This window comes from Leuciscus leuciscus (genome assembly GCF_965113295.1).
Source record: "Leuciscus leuciscus genome assembly, chromosome: 20".
Classification (NCBI taxonomy): Eukaryota; Metazoa; Chordata; class Actinopteri; order Cypriniformes; family Leuciscidae; genus Leuciscus; species Leuciscus leuciscus.
In genome coordinates this window covers 24,551,867-24,569,627 of record NC_138744.1, presented here as the reverse complement: position 1 = coordinate 24,569,627, position 17,761 = coordinate 24,551,867, and the positions used below count along the sequence as shown (strand labels likewise).

Genomic DNA, 17,761 nt, shown 5'->3' with positions numbered 1-17,761 from the left:
TGACGGGCACGTCCAGGAGGAACCTTTGCGGGAGAGTCAGTTGGTGCTTCTTCGGGCTTTTAATGTGAGAGGTAGACATACAATACATGATCTCTGGGGCCCTGTAGTATACCAGATTGTGAAAGCAGGTGAGCAGGTATATTCTATCGCTCCAGTGGACAATCTGGGTAAAGTGAGACGAGTACATCACTCATAAAACCTTGGGTGGGTGAGAGTCCTTCGGTTGACCCCCCTAAATGTAACTTGGTGGGACCAATAGCACCCGCTGAGGAAGAGGAGGAGATCGGAGATTGGTTTGTAGTGGTACCCGACGCCCCTCAGGGGGGACGGAGGTCAGTGCCACTAGTTGAGGTCCCAGTAGGAGGTCCCGGAGGGGACCAAACCGTTGCAGACAATCTCCCAGAGGAGGAAGAGAATGCAGGGGTTATAGCACCCACCCCAGGTGAGGTGACGGCCAGAGTGCGGTCCCCAGAGCCTACTCCTCTTGAGCAGGATACGGGGGTAAGGCGTACAAGAAGGCTGATGGCAGGACACCATCCTAATCCTCACCGCCTCCCTCGAACTGTAGGAAGACCACGGCACGAGGGAGGTACAGGCAATAGTCCGATATCGAGTGCTGTGGTTGCCTTGTTTCGACCTTGGCATTAAAATCCCAGGTGAATAAAAAGTATCCATCGTCGGGTCGACAATGAAAATGTCGGGGGTAGATTGTGACCGGATGCTCTCCTCTCCATGTTGCTCACTTATACAAATTAAGTTAGAGTTTTCCGCCGTAAATTTCCCTTTCAGTGTTGGGACACGTCATTTCCGATCGGCCATAAATAGCCTCTTTCAGCCTGTTAGGACACGCTGCTTCCTGTTGACTCGGGGGTTCCCTTTCGCTTCCCACGTGCGGGTGATTCGAGCGTTACGCCAGCGGTGGCGTGTTTCTACAATGGCGATTGCCTCTGGTAAGCTCATAATGCAGTGGCTTATGACAATTGTGGTTGGGTATTAATCTGACGAGTGGGTATGATGTTTAGCTTGTTGCAGGCATGTGTGAACTCATTTATACGGCGCTGCGGGATCAAGGTGAGATCAAATAATCTAGAGGTGGGCGGTTCGATGCTTGACTGATTTCATCGTCGGGTAAGTTTGGGTTGAAGGAAGTTACGGGTGCCGCGTGAGTGGGCATTTATCTTGAAAGGAGGTGCTTACAGCTTGTTTCAGAGATATACAGACCAGTTCGCGCGACGGGATCAAAGTAAAACCAAACCATCTAAAAGTGGTTCGTTCCGAGCGATTGACTGACTTCATCGGTCTGAATAGAAAAATATGGCGAAATATATTTTGACAGTATATTTTGAAATCCCTCTGAATTATTATTTTTTTTTCATCTTGTGTGTAAACAAAATGAAAAAAGAATTTTGCACCTGGCTTTATCATATGTTCAGATCTATCTACCGAAAATATATGCAAAATCGTGCATATTTAATGAGATAATGCCTAATTTGCATTATTAAACATACAAATTTCTAAAACTTTTAACACATTTTTTTATATACTTGTAAGCTTTTATATACTTGTAAGCTTTTCCTGATTGGGTCGAGACATTGGGCATTTTTGTGGGTATTAACCATTGTGTTTCCCCTTTTAAGGTGTTTGAGATCTTTTGTGCAAATCTTTTTTTCTCTATTCAGAAGGCCTATTTAATGCGAGGAATCGCCGATGTCCTACAGTTTATTTCTCTCTTGCCTGTTCATCCGGATTAATAGCTATGGTTTGTCTTACGAGTGGAATGACGATGTTATAATTTGTCTTTTTTTTGTTTCTTTCTTTTGAAATCATTTGTTAGTGGGAGCTATTGTTCCCAGGCGAGTGTTTTGGTTTATTATTAATATTTTCTTGTTTATATTAATTTGATTTATTTTGGAATTATTTCTTTATTGTGGAAGCGCGTGTTTGTGTGTGTGTGGGTGTGTTTGAGTGAGTGTGAGTTTCTTTTGCTAGACGCTGAGGGCTCCAGCCAGGAATCCTCCTTTTCGTGTTCTGCGTATCGGTGATGGTTTGAACACAGGGTGCGGTGTGCAGTGAGACGCATGGATTTAGTGTGCAGTGGTGCGAGTTATTCCAGAGTGTGTGCGAGGAGGTATTACCTGTTTTTGAGCCCTCGGCTAAAGCTCTTGAATGTAGTGTTATTGTATGTCATTGTGAGTGTTTGTTAAATGACCATGTTTCCTTCCCTGATCACATAAGTGATCAGTTGGTGTGGTATGTTCTGCTGGGCACGCCCAGTTCATTTTAAATGATATTTTATTGTTAATAAAGAATTATTGTGTATGATATTCACGTCTCTGTTATTCATTAGTGTAAACAACTTGCGTGCTTTATAAAGCGTAATTATTCTCTGTGAGATATCAGAGTGGCGTAGTCGGTTATTAAAAAGCTCTATTTCATTTTAGTAATTGGGCCTTCAGTGCCCACTATCACTAATCGCGTCTATTTTCTCCATCTCGCCACATAAACATGAACCTCGTCTGAAAGGCAAAGGGGGAGGTGTTGCTGTAATTTATAGTCATATTTTCAGAATTACTAAGAAGTCTAGTTTCAAAATATAATTCTTTTGAAGTGTTTAAGGCGAGACACGGCAGGCAAAAACATAGATTTTTCATGCAGTGGTCAGTTTCGAGATTTTGGGCTAGTTTACTCCTTCAATATGTGTTCTTTCAAGCTGCTATAAAGAAAATGTTGAAAATATACCTTAAGATATTTATTTTATTACATTTTGTTTACTTGCGGCAGTACGTTTTTCCCGAATTTACCAAGAAGTTAGCATTCCAATGCGACATGTCGAGTTCCGTCTGTTTACTGAAGTCTGTCATGACCGGTATCGTTGTAAAACTCCTGCACAACGCTATGTAACCCAAATATGGGCATTTCCTTTCTATCAGTAACCAATCGTGAATGTCCAAAGGGAGATTTAAAGCTAACGAAAATTCTCCAGTACAAACATCTCAGCCTATGTAGCACCTGTGTACACCAAACTTTCCAGTTATACACTTAGCAGTATTCTGAAGATATTTTCAGAGGGATTTGTTAATAAATCATACCTGGCCTGATTTATGTGACATTTTAATAAAAAAAATATGGCGAAATCGATTTTTTTAAGGCTATGGACAGTATATTTTGAAATCCCTCTGAATTATTTTTTTTTTTTTTTATCTTGTGTGTAAACAAAATGAAAAAAGAATTTTGCACCTGGCTTTATCATATGTTCAGATCTATCAACCGAAAATATATGCAAAATCGTGCATATTTAATGAGATAATGCCTAATTTGCATTATTAAACATACAAATTTCTAAAACTTTTAACACATTTTTTTATGTACTTGTGTAAGTAATCAACTGAGGAAGTTTCATGGTGATATCTATGATAGGTGGTAGTGGCGCAGTGGATAAGACACATGCCTTTGGTGTGAGAGACCCGGGTTCAAATCCACTGTGAGACACCAATGTGTCCCTGAGCAAGACACTTATCCCCTAGTTGCTCCAGAGGCGTGCGACCTCTGACATATATAGCAATTGTAAGTCGCCTTGGATAAAAGCGTCAGCTAAATGTAAATGTATTATTTTAAAACTTTACCCTATTCACCTGTAGTGTCTCGCCTTAATGTAACAATATCTAGTGTAAATGATAAATCATGTTTGAGATTTGTGCTAGCTACTGTATACAGGCCACCAGGGCACCTAAAGACTTTATCAAAGAATTTGCTGACTTTCTATCAGAGTTAGTATTGGCTGCAGATAAAGTCCTAATTGTTGGTGATTTTAATATACATGTAGATAACGAAAAAGATGCATTGGGATTGGCATTTAAAGACATTCTTAACTCTGTTGGAGTTAGACAACACGTGTCAGGACCTACTCATTGTCGAAATCATACTCTAGATCTAATATTATTACATGGAATCAATGTTGATGCCGTTAAAATTCTGCAGCAGAGCGATGACATCTCAGATCATTATCTAGTCTCGTGTAAACTTCAATCAGCCAAGGCTGCAAAGCCGACTCCGTGTTACAAATATGTTAGACCTATCACTTCTGCCACTAAAGATTGCTTTATTAATAATCTTCCTGATCAGTTTCATCATCTCATCATCCCAGATAGCTTAGAAGAACTCGATTTTGCGACAGAAACTTTTAACTCTCTCTTTTCCAGCACTTTAGACACAGTTGCTCCTTTGCGCTTAAAGAAGATTAAAGAAAATAGTCCAACGCTGTGGTACAACGAGCACACTCAGGCCCTTAAGAGAGCCTAGAGGTTCTTCGCATTTCATGGAAAGAGAACATGATTGCATACAGATAGGCCTTAAAAGCTGCTAGATCTGCTTATTTTTCAACCCTATTAGAAGAAAATAAACAAAACCATAGGTATTTATTTGAAACAGTGGCTAAACTAACAAAACAATAAAGCTTCTAGCCCAGACATTTCCAAGCAGCACAGCAGTAATGACTTTATGAACTTCTTCACTTATAAGATTGATAATATCAGGGAGAAAATTAGAACTATGCAACCGTCTACAACAGTATCGCCTCAGGCAGTGCACTGTAGTCTCCATAAGGAAAAATTTGATTCATTCATTGCTATAGGGGAGGACAAATTTTCTAAACTCGTTAAATCATCTAAATCGACAACATGTATGTTAGACCCTATACCGACTAAGCTACTGAAAGAGATGCTTCATAGGTCATAGATCATCTTCTTAATATCATTAATTAATCTTTGTCTTAAGGATATGTACCAAAAACTTTTAAGCTGGCTATGATTAAACCGCTTGTTAAAATAACGCAACTTCATCCTACAGAACTAGTCAATTACAGGCCGATCTCGAATCTACCTTTTCTGTCAAAGATACCTAGAAAAGGCAGTATCTTCACAACTGTTCCTTTTTAGAAAGAAATGAGGATTTTCAATCAGGATTTTACCATAATACTGAGACAGCTCTCATTAGAGTCACAAATGATTTGCTCTTATCATCTGATCGTGGTTGTATCTCTCTATTAGTGTTACTCGATCTTAGTGCTGCATTTGACACTATCGACCACAACATTCTTTTAAATAGACTCGAAAATTATGTTGGGATCAGTGGAATTGCATTAGCATGGTTTAAATCATACTTATCTGACCGTTATCAGTTTGTAGCAGTAAATGAAGAGATGTCTTATCGATCAAAAGTTCAGTATGGTGTACCACAAGGCACAGTACTAGGACCGTTGCTGTTCACTCTGTACATGCTACCCTTAGGAGATATCATTAGGAAGCATGGCATTAGTTTTCACTGTTATGCTGATGATACGCAGCTCTATATTTCTTCACACCCTGACGAAACTTACCAATTCACAAAATTAACGGAATGCATAGCTGATGCAATTTCCTACTACTTAATTCTGAACAGAGATTCTAATTATTAGACAAAAAACTTCCTCAAGTAATAACCTAGAATACTGTCTAACACTTGATGGCTACTCTGTCAAGTCCTCGTCGTCGGTTAGGAACCTGGGTGTGCTTTTCGATACCAATCTTTCATTTGAAAGTCACGTGTCTAGTATCTGTAAAACCGCATTTTTCATCTTAAAAATACATCTAAATCACGTCATATGCTCTCAATGAAAAATGCATAACAATCCATGCGTTCATGACATCAAGGCTAGATTATTGTAATGCTATTATGGGAGGTTGCCCTGCACGCTTAATAAACAAATTACAGCTGGTCCAAAATGCAGCAACTAGAGTTCTTACCAGAGCCGGAAGTATGACCATATTAGCCTGGTTCTGTCAACACTGCATTAGCTCCCTATTAAACATTGTAGAACTTTTAAAATATTGCTGATTACTTACAAAGCACTAAATGGTTTAGCCGGATCCAGGCTGAGCCTGGGTTCTCCAAAGGTTTTTTTCTCCATTATGTCACCTTGATGGAGTTTTGGTTCCTTTCCACTGTTGCCTTGGCTTTTGGCTTGCTTAGTTGGGGACTTAAGTGGACGATGTTCCTTACTTAAAGGTACAATATGTAAGAATTTTGTAATAAAATATCCAGAAATCACTTGCACAGTGTGATATATTTCCTGCAGTTGTGTACTTACAATATCCCAAAAGTTCCCAAAGATTTTTAATTTCAGAGAAATTCCAATTTTAAATAATTGGCCGTTCCGGAAAACCTGTTCTCTTGTCGCCTGTCACTGACGTAATATCCGCGTTATCCCTGGTTTCCGCTCAAGTACTTCCATAGTAACCATGACGACAGACGTGGACTTCTGTGCATAATGAGTGTAGTGCGTAACCTCTGGCTGCACGCTGTTGTTGTTTCGTTCAAACATTATGGACCATGGCAAGCAGACTTTGGGAAAAAAGGAGAACTAAAACGAGGATCAATATCAGCGACTAACTTGGACTTGACAGCGCTTCACGAGTCACGACTTCACAGAGACGCAGCTCTTGTATGTACTTTATTAGACAGGTGAGCAAATGTACATAAAACTAATCAATGTTTTATAGCTCAACATGATGAAATGTTAGAATATGATCAGTGTGTTATTCTAATGTTGATCTAGCTCACTGCTAGTCTCATACAGACAAACTAACACATAGAATAACATTATAACTTTAACACACTCAAATGCAGTTTAGTGTGATAGTGTAGAAACAGCGCTGCGTTACCTCACAAGCTTCATTCGTCTAATACACGTCTAATACACTGACCTGTGTGAGCACTAATAGACCCTTTTACAGCCCACATGATCAAATAGTTGCACGCGCATTTTGGCAACGGAAGTGGTGTTTTTCCCCACTGGCTCTAACGTGTTAGCAACTCCGAAAGTTTATCAAAATGGTTTCCCAGCATCAAAATGTCTGGTTGTTGCGTTTACGGTTGCACTTATCGATATTCCACCAAGGGGCTTAAGTTTTTATATTATTCCGACAGGATCACGGCCGTTTCAGAAGAGTGGCTGCTGGCGATTAAACGTGTTGATTGGAGCGAGGACATAATAAAAAATGCTCGCGTCTGTTGTTTAATCCGCTCGCGTAGCTTGACTGATTCTGCTTGATTCTCGCCATACTTCCGTTGCCAATATGCGCGCGCATACGTCATCATTGTGTACAAACAGTAAAAGGGTCTATACAGCACTTGCGTTTGGTAGAATGAAATCTCCATTCCTTTATATCCGTGGGACTCGCGTGTGGCGCTGATATCATGATAAAAACATCAGTGTATTCACTCATCCATAAACATTATTAGATCCATCGGCTTGACGACAAGTTCCATAATTCCGCAGGAAATTTTGCGTCATCAACTTACGCCTTTGTTATTGTAAGAGGTTAGTGACCCCTAGCGGCAAAAAAAATTACATATTGTACCTTTAAGGTGGACGATGACGAAATTTTCTTCTAGAAACAAACTTTGTTGTATTATTTTCATGTTATCACTGTGAAGCTGCTTTGATACAATCTGTATTGTAAAAAGCGCTATATAAATAAAGGTGACTTTGACTTGACTTGACTACATTGAAACTACATTTTTTTTACAATAACATTATTACAAATAACTGAATAATTGTTAATGGATGTTATGAGTAATTAAGATTTGGGGTTTAAAACAATATAATGCAATACAATTATGATTTCAAAGAGTATTGCTTTATTTTGTAAACTATCAAATGATACACATAATGCTCAAATATAGCATATATCTTAAACTGACTGTCAAAGTAAAAAATTAAATGTAACATCAATGCAAGAACAAAAAGTATGGCAAAAAATTGGATGCAAAGGAGTAGTCAAAAATGCATGTTAAACTGAAAGCACATGCGCTAATGGAGCTTGTAGCATTCTGAGACCGGCCGCAAACTATTTAATGAGATCACAGCCTTTGCCGTGTGATGAGCACAGTATCGTGATTTTGTTTTCAAAGCAATGGCGCAAAAAACAATGTTGGTGATCTTTTTGGTTCATAATAAACTATGGCGGGACATCATTGTTAACCAGAAACAGACATTTGATATAGAGTGCGATAAACCAGGATAATTAATCAATTTAAAAAGGCTATAATTCACCTGAATGTGCTTTAAGTCTTTGACGCAGGTAGCATTTTAATATTTTGTTTTCATAAATTACAGTGGATTCATGTGAAATAACCCGCTCCTGTACGTCTTTTCATAAAGCCGCAAGATGCGTTATAAAACAATATGGCAGTAATGCACAATTTTAGTTTGTGATCTAATAAGAAGAAGATGCTGCACTGCTTCAATGCTTTGCAGGCTCGTAAAAATTTTTTGGTCGCGCTACAACGGCACTTGTTGGAAAACGTAGTTAGCTACTGGAAAAGCTACACTGTTTTAAAAGCAACTGAGCTACTGTCAAGCTACTGAAAAATGTTGTTAAGTTAGTAGCGTTGCTACTTGTAGTTAGCTACTCCCCAACACTGCGTGCCACTCCCTCTAACCCATGGTTATCTGATGTTCTTTGTGAACACCGGACCAAACTGAGAAAGAGAGAAAATGGCAAAAAAAAAAAAAAAAAACCTCTGACCTGAGTATGTATCGATCTCTGCTCTCATCCTTCTCTGTTGAAGTATATGCTGCAAAATCTTCATATTTAGACAAAAAGATTCAACAGCACTTCAAACACATGAAAACTTTTCAAAACATTCAACTCTCTCTTCTGTCCCCCTCCAACACCTCTTTAACTGCTAATGATTTTGCTCATTTTTTCACTGAAAAAACTACAACCATCAGAACACATTAAACACATCACTTGTAGATAGTTACAGACCTTTCTTCTACCATTCATAGAGAAAACACTTGAACGAGTTGTATATAACAAGGCATCATCTTTCTTTTCACATAATAACCAGCTGGACGTTTACCAATCTGGTTTTAAGAACGGGCATTCAACCAAGACTGCATTACAACCGGTCACTGAAGCCTTGCGGATTGTGAAAGCTGATTCCTAATTATCACGTCTCATTCTCCTGGATCTATCTGCTACCTTTGACACTGTGAATCATCAGATCCTTCTGTCCACCCTCTCATCACTGGGCATCATAGAAACACTGGTTTGAATCCTATCTCACAGGTAGATATTTCAGGGTTGCCTGGAGAGGGGAGGTATCCAAAGCACATCAACTGATCACGGGGGTTCCTCAGGGTTCAGTTCTTGGACCCCTCCTCCTCTCCATATACACTACATCACTGGGACCCATCATACAGGCACATGGTTTCTCCTACCATTGCTATACTGATGACACACAGCTCTACCTTTCATTTCAACCAGATGATTCCACAGTAGCAGCACAAATCTCAAGCTGTCTAGCGGACATCTTGGCATAGATGAAAGAATATCACCTGCAGCTCAACCTGGCAAAGACTGAGCTTCTCTGCCTCCCTGACAATCCGTCTCTACTTCACTATCCAGCTAGGTTCATCATCAATAACCCCATCAAGGTCGATCAGAAATCTTGGAGTAATCTTTGAGGACCAGCTGACCTTCAAACACCACATTGCAAAGATAGCTCGGTCATGCAGGTTTGCACTACAACCCAAAAGGCCCCACATCACACCTCTCTTTATCTCTCTGCACTTGCTGCTCGCATCAAGTTCAAGGCATTGATGCTTGCTTACAGATCTATCACAGGCTGAGCACCCTCCTACTTCCACTCGCTCTTACGAGTCTACATCCCTACCAGAAGCCTGTGATCGGTAAATGAGCGACGGCTTGTGGTACCATCACAGAGAGGCACAAAATCGCTCTCCAGAACATTTTCGTTCACTGTTCCTTGCTGGTGGAATGATCTCCCCACCTTCATCCAGAATGCAGAATCCCTGACAATATACAAAAGACAGCTGAAAACTCGTCTCTTCCATGAGCACTTTACCTCATTATAAAAAAAATATATGCTTTCCCTTTCCTTTTTGTATTATGATCACTTCTTGTGTTTATTTGCCACTTTACGATGAATCGTTTGCCGTACTCCTCTTTACCTCATTTGTAAGTCACTTTGGATAAAAGCGTCTGCAAAATTTTTCCTCAAACTTCTCAAACTTGCGACTAGTCAAGTCAAGTCAAGTCAAGTTTATTTGTATAGCGCTTTTCACAATACAGATTGTATCAAAGCAGCTTCACAGTATTAAATTAAAATAATACAACAAAGTTTGTTTCAAGAGGAATTTATTGATTGATAAAATTAAATTAAATATCCCCAAAATATCCCCATCTGAGCAAGCCAAAGGCAACAGTGGCAAGGAACCGAAAAACTCCATCAAGTGACCTAACGGTGTCCTAAAACTCCATCAGGTGACCTAATGGAGAAAAAAAACCTTGGGAGAACCCAGGCTCAGTCGGGGGCCAGTTCTCCTCTGGCGAACATGGCCAAATGAATCAATGTAAATGTAAATGATCACATAATGAAAAGGATGTTAAAAATCACAGCTGATATTATTTCAGGTTCACACTGGAAATGGACAGTAAACTTGATTGCATCGCATTGTGTTAAACTGCATTCCATACAATTTGGTCTGTTATGTACTGCACATTTTGGCAAATGTAGATATTCCATGCTTACATAAAATGTACATATATGCACATTATATATACACTATCTTCTCCAGAAATCGTGAGAGTAGAATGGTAGTATGTAGTGATGTAGCTAGGTTTCTGGGCACCTTGTACAGTTTATTGCATTGGGCCCACTTGAAATTGCTTTTCCGGGGCTGTAGTTGCTTTAGGACTTGTACAGTTTATTGCATTGGGCCCACTTGAAATCGCTTTTCTAGGGCTATACTCATTCCCACCTTTTCCCCTACTACTGACCCCCCTAGTAGTATGCTATTCTGAGCATACAGTATAAATAAAGACATAAGTAATCTACCAATGAGAAACATTTTTGAGCAATGCAACGGTCAGTGTATTGATCTCTGTCTAGAGATATTTTTAAGCTGTATTTAAAAATATTTACACTGATACACATGCACACACCTCTGCGGAAGTGCTCTGTCCATTAATGGTGTGTTCACTTCCTGTAGCTACGCCCACTCCATTACCCCAGTGCAGGTGCAGCTGTACAGCACTATAATACCATGGCAACCCAGCCAAGCCCATCCAATGTGGTAGTGTCATCTGCACTGTGTGAGAAAACAAGAGGAAGTTCGAGGTAAAGAAAAGGGTCATGTTTAACAAACTGCATTTGGTCACACTTTATATTAGCTGTCTTTATCTACAATGTACTTACATAAAAAATAATTGTTGAGTACAATGTACTTATTGTGTTCATGTTGAATTGCAAAATACTTGCTGCTATTAAGGTAGGATACTGTTCAGGTCAGGCACATGATTGGTGATATGTTTGGGTTTAAGGGTGGGTAGATGTAAATACAGAAATTAATAAGGCTACAGATCTAACTACATACAGGATTTTTTTTTAGATATAAGTACAACATAAAAATGTATGTACACAATAAGTTCATTGTATCAAATGATTAATTTAAAATGTTAGTACATAGTAGACACTTCATATAAAGTGGGAACCAGTATTTCACTGTCACACAGTTTTATGCTAAAATGTTGTTACAGTGACACTTAAAAGTAGTAGCCACTCTTAAAAATGTATGAATTTCATTGCAATATGCAAAGGCATTTATGATTTTTTAACAGGGAATTTAGCATCCAAGTACTTTTTTCAAAAAGTATCACTTTATCTAAAGTAATTTTTTTAAATAATGCTAAATCTTAAAGGGGATGTCTAATGCTATTTCATGCATTGTGACTTATTTACACTATGGAAGAGTTAAAGAGTTTAGAATTCTCATCCTAAACATGGCCAAAGTTTCAAAAAACTATTTGGATGTATGACGGAGTACTTCTGTGCCAAAATATCCTCCCTCAGGTTTCCTTTTTAAGTTTCGGAATAATTTTTTTGTTTTTTTTTTGTTTTTTTGAGTATGGCCCTGTATGACGTCATAAAGGGCGGAGTTCCTTGTATGGGCACTTCTCCCGGAAGAGCGCGCGCACACATCAACCAGAGTGAGAGCAAGAGCACGTCCATCAAAGTGCTTATTTCGGGTTATGGCAAGTTCACTCTGCACGATTTTCAAACTCGTCAGGTCACTGTTCTTTTCACAGTGCACGACTATCTGGGATAGCATTCAGTTGCTGCTGAGTGCACACTGCACGATAAATCGGCGACAGGTGGTTTGACATTGCATGACTTTACAATAGGAAGAATCATCCACAACTTCTGGAAAATGGTCCGTTTCATAAACAAACACACGCGAGAAGTGATAAGGAAATAACGCAAGATCACGCGTGCGTCAGACCGGAGTTCTCGCGCTAGACAGGAATTGTTATAAAAAATTATAGCCCGCAAGAAGCTTGCGATCCAAATTGTCTGTGCGCTGAAAAGGAGAAAAAGAAAAAAAGATTATGGAGAAGGAAATGATTGGGGAGACGCGGGGAGCAAGGATTGTGTGTTCTGCAAAAAAAGTTGGAGGTAAACAAATAATTTTACAATGTGCGGCTGGTTAAGTAACTGTTTGTGCTTTGTTTCTGTTTGATAATTGCAGATTAAAATACTGATATTCTGGTCTATATCTCCTCCTCGAACTTCCCGCTGCCCTGGTTCTTGCTTTCTCACTGGCTGTAGGTCATCGCCGATGTAATTTTCAGTCAGGACACATTTCACACAGCAGGATTTTGAATCGAAGGTTCAAGCATGCCATTTAGCATGTCAAATATCTAACGGGCGTCTGCGACTCATCGGCGATAATCACAGATCATGTCTTTGATAATCAGTGTTGTGTGTAACGCGTTACAGTAACGTAACTACTTTTTTGGGTAAAAAGTAGTGTAACGCGTTACTACTAAAAATTTGGTAACGAAACGTAGTTCCTTTTTCAATTCGGCGCAACGTTACTTTTCCCATGGATATATTTGACAGCGACACTGCCTCAGCTGCGCGCTTGAGAGAAGAGAACTGTTGAGAACTGAAGAAAACGATTTAGTTTCATATTTATGTTTAAATTAAATTAAATAAAAAAATTGCGCAATATATCGGGAGACAAATGGAGTGTGGAGACATGATTTTGACCACTTTATTAAGTTTGTTTTTGTAGAAAACCTGTATTTAAAGTGAATTTTGTTTTGTATTAATTGTATCTTAATTTTAATCAATGTTTTATCAACCAGTTGGCTGAATTAAATAAGAAGTAAATTAAAGAAAACTATTTAGTTTCATATTTATGTTTAAATAAAATAAATAAATAAATAATTTAATCTATGTTGATTATATGAAAAGTGAAAAGCGTGAGTAAGATCATAATTTTGTGCAATATATCGGGAGATAAATGGAGTGGGCAGACATGATTTAGACCACTTTATTAAGTTTGTTTTTGTAGAAAGACTTTCTTTAAAACGAATTTTGTTTTGTATTAATTGTATCTTAATTTTAATCAATGTTTTACCAACCAATTAATTGCCTGATTTTAATAAATAAGTAAATATGGCATGCAAAATAATCATGACGGCACCAGCGCGTGAACTGGAGCTCCTCTCCATACTGTAAATGAACCGAAACTCATAAGCTACTTGTCTCACAGACCTGAGAAATATAGAAAGCTTGAATATGTGTACTTTTAAACCAAAAAAAAAAATTTTCTCTCAAAATCTCTTTTTTTTCTCCTACTCCCTTGATAGAGTGAGTCGTATGTCTGAAAACTAAGCTTATGTCTTCTATATCATTTTGTCCTATGTTATCAAGACGTGTTAGAGAGCAGGGAAGCTTTATTGGCTGTTGCCGAAATTTAAAGTTCGGTGGATAGGGGAAGCGGAGCGGAGAGAAGTGGCGCGAGCACACGGCTCATCGCGGAGTGTCGCACTCTACCCCATGATGCAGAGCCGGCTGAGAATAAAAGTTGCCGCACACAGCAGCGCCAATGAGAAGGACTTTTTTTCTTTTGAAATTGATACTATTTTTTATAATAAAGAGCACAAAATAATTACCTGTTAGCCTATGTCCTCCATTGTATAACTTTATGTCTACATATTTAGGAACAGATATTGGGTTCTGCCCAAAGTCAAGCAACATAAAAGTAACGTAAAAGTAACGAGTAACGTAAAAAGTTACTTTCCAAACGGGGTAACTAAGTAAAGTAACGGATTACTTTTTTTAAAAGTAACGAGTAACGAGCAAACACTACTTTTTAAAAGTAACTTCCCCAACACTGTTGACAATTCACACTGAGTGATTGCCACTCACGTGAACGAGCACCGATTTGCCGTCGATTTCGGCCATTTGTCGGCGATTTCGTAAAATCAAGTGAAAATCGGGCCTAAAATCGTGCAGTGTGAACGCAGCATTACGGAAGTCGTTGGCAGCGCAGGACTTGCTCGAGAAAGATTTGTCATTTTGTTTTAAGACCACGAAATCAACAATGTCACCAAAGAAGTATGTTTTTCCGGGGCAGCAACGGAATGTTTTATAAACAATGCCCAGTTCGATGCTGGATTTGCAGATCTTTTGAAACTGAAAGATGGAGTGGTCCTAGCGATAAAATTTCCCAGTCATGAGTCGGAACTGCAGGTGGTAAGTAAAACTGCATCAAATGTCAGTGTTTTGTTGGCAATCGGCACGTAAGCTCTTTAGCTCCGCCCACGACACACCTCCAGGAGCTCGACTGTTCCCGGAAAGAAGCGGTACAGCTGTATCTGTCTTTTATAAATCTGATAAAACTAAAGACTCTTAGGAGATATGAAGGAAACAATACTAGTCTATAGGTACTCAAGATTAACAATGAGATTGGCAGAAACTGTGTGGGTTATGTGCCCTTTGTGCCTTTTAGTTAGAATTTTGTTAGAATTTGCTATATAAAAATGTATATTAAGAAATGTTAAACATAAACATCATGATTGAAACCATATGTATTGTGAAAAGAACTATAGTAGTAGAATTGACTTGAATTGACTTGACTTGACAAAATAATCACCAAACGGGTGAACATAATCCACTCTGATGTGCATGTCAGAGTTTTTGTTTTAAATCTCTAGGAGTAGCTTAAGTGTGTGACCATTTTGAATGGGTGAAAAAGATCAATTTACCTGAATGGCCATTATTGGAGAGAGTGAATGGTCTGTTACCAGGCTGGTTGTATCCCAGGGGCTGCACAGGGATTAGCGTTGGGTCATGGAGTGTTTGCGATGTGTCCACATTTATGGGTGACTGGCTGGAACCACCACAGTCAGGAAAAAACTCAACCCATTCTGGCTGTCCCACAGCACCTAACACAACCAGAAAAGGGTGCCACAGCGAGGAGAATGTTGGAATGGGAATCAGTCAATGAAAATGTGTGTGGAATTATAAATTATATAAATGCTAGTAAGTTAAAAAATAAATCAAAGCATTTAGGGAGAATGTGTGTGTGTGTGAGTGTTTACATTATGTTCTGAAAGTTCATAGTGAAGTACTAGCTAAGTGTTAAGTCATGCAAAGTTAATGAGGAAATACATGGTTACAAACCCATAGACTACACACACGTTATAAGTGCTGAAACATTCTGTAGTGAAATTAGCTATTGAAAGAAAAAGGGGGGACTGAGCAACAAAAAATAAATAAAAATAAAGGCAGAAAAAAGTTGTTTTATTGGATAACAAAAGAAAACTTTGCATATGAGTCTGGGTCTTTCAGCTTGGTGCCAAGTCAGTTCTGTGTACACAGGGATTAGAGGCCCACTCAGTCTCACTGTTGACCACGAATATCCCCCAAACCCCTGTTCCACTCCAAAATGTGGGGAGGGGGAGGTTGGGTTGCTCTCATTGATCTGTGGTTGCCAAGGATATCTCTATGACAACTGCAAGCCACATATTCCATGCCTCTGTCAGTTTACTTCTTGCATGCTGTCCCAAACATGGACAGGGAACAAAGCATCACTCAACCAAGTAACTGTTTTATTCAGAAATAATGAGTTGGATCACAACAATGGCACACACATTGTACAGCCCTGAAAAAGTGTCCTGGAATGTGTGTGTAGTAGGTATAACAGTAGAGATCATTCCAACAGAAATCTTGCATATAAGAACATTTTTATAAAATATTTTTTTTGTTCAAAGAAAAGAACAATATACATCATGTCATTGTGACATTATTTGTCATATGTCAGTGAAGCACATTTTGACAACCCCTCATTTCTCTCAGTAATTTACTGTAAATAAAAACGCAGATTTTTTTTTCTTCATTATATCTGCAAATATTAAATGTAAGCAAATACAAGCATGCCTTATAAATACTTTATTATATTACAGTACAATAATGAGAATTTGCATATTAAATAGGCTTAATTGACATACAGTTGTCATCACCATCTAAACAATTTTAAAATAGGCTTAATTTTAAGGAAAATATAATTGATTTTATTTATTTAATTAATTTAGACAAATGTATTGATGGGTTGCATGAGATTCACCCGGACATTATTTTGCATTTCAGCACATTGTTATTCTTTTAGCTATTGTGTATTTAGTTCTGGACACTCATTAGTACAGATTACGTACCAGTTTAGCGCATGCAATGCAAAATATGGCTAAATAAGCTTTTCCAAAAGCCTTATTACGACAAGAATGTCACAAGATTACAATGGGTTGTTCCAAAATGGCATTGCTGTTCAAGCAGAGCAGCCTCCTATTCGTCATCATGTCATTCTTTTGTATCAAATTAAGCTACTTAAATGCAGCCTCTTGCACCGGTGGACATCTCTCTCTCTCTCTCTCTCTCTCTCTCTCTCTCTCTCTCTCTCTCTCTCTCTCTCTCTCTCTCTCTCTCTCCTAAACTCTGCACTCTGTCCATAACACAATGCAAGTGAAATAAAATCTGTCACAAAATCGTGGAGAACGAGAGGGAAAAAAATAAAGAACTGTATTACCTGCATATGTCCATTCTTTTGCTAAAAAAAGAGGAATAATATATTAAGGTTACAACAGATTTGCTGCGTATTTTAGCACTTTTTAATTAACTAACAAGTCTGACTGAAGATAGTTTAATTATTCCACAATTAAACGTTACTGAAGCATCAAAATTATAATTCCTATAACTTGTTCTCTTTTCATCTGTGTTTAGTTGCAATGATCATTGTTACAAAATGCTATTGTATTAATAATATATTACTAATCAAAGTCTTACCTCTTCCTGAGCACTCCACACACTTCAAAAAGAGAGAAAGAGACACTGTTATCCAGACAAGGTCCATGCTTTCACCCTCCTCTCCACAGGCCTCACACACTCACACAATGAGAAGCTGATATAGACACACCAGTAAAAATGTAGAAATGGTGGAAATCCAGGTATTAAAAGGTCAACAGCAGAACAGCTTGAAAAAATTATGTATCGAAAAACATTCACAAAGAAAAAGTAATTCTTGGTCCTTTTTTGTAGCTGAAAAAGATGGTCCAGCAAGCTGAATTGTGGAAGAGAGAGGCCATTGCATGCCACAGAAGAAGATTAAGAATTACACCATGAAGAGAGAGAGAGAGAGAATCAGAAGGAGAAAAGGACAAATGAACGAGAAAATCACTTGCTGCTGGACACTGAAAATGTGTATGACACAACTAGCTGAGAGGGGGGGAGGACTGAGGCAAGCTGATTGAAGGGGTACTGAGGTGATAATAAAGAGAGAATGAATAGAGACAGTCAGAGAGAGAGAGAGAGAGAGAGAGAGAGAGAGACCAGAGCTAGAGAATAGAAA

General features: G+C 38.6%; 1 protein-coding gene across 1 annotated transcript in view; it reads right to left on the bottom strand.

The window, feature by feature from the left end:
- ca14 (carbonic anhydrase XIV) overlaps window positions 1-17,332 on the bottom strand; it is a 61,088-nt gene extending 43,756 nt beyond the window's left edge. The window contains exons 1-4 of the mRNA XM_082150459.1: window positions 17,200-17,332; window positions 16,943-16,963; window positions 15,126-15,305; window positions 11,013-11,158 (exon numbers count right to left, since the gene is read on the bottom strand). Of these exons, the coding sequence (XP_082006585.1) occupies window positions 11,013-11,158; window positions 15,126-15,305; window positions 16,943-16,963; window positions 17,200-17,266 (414 nt within the window). The 5' untranslated portion in view covers window positions 17,267-17,332. The remainder of the gene's footprint in view (window positions 1-11,012; window positions 11,159-15,125; window positions 15,306-16,942; window positions 16,964-17,199) is intronic.
- Window positions 17,333-17,761: the final 429 nt, after the last annotated feature.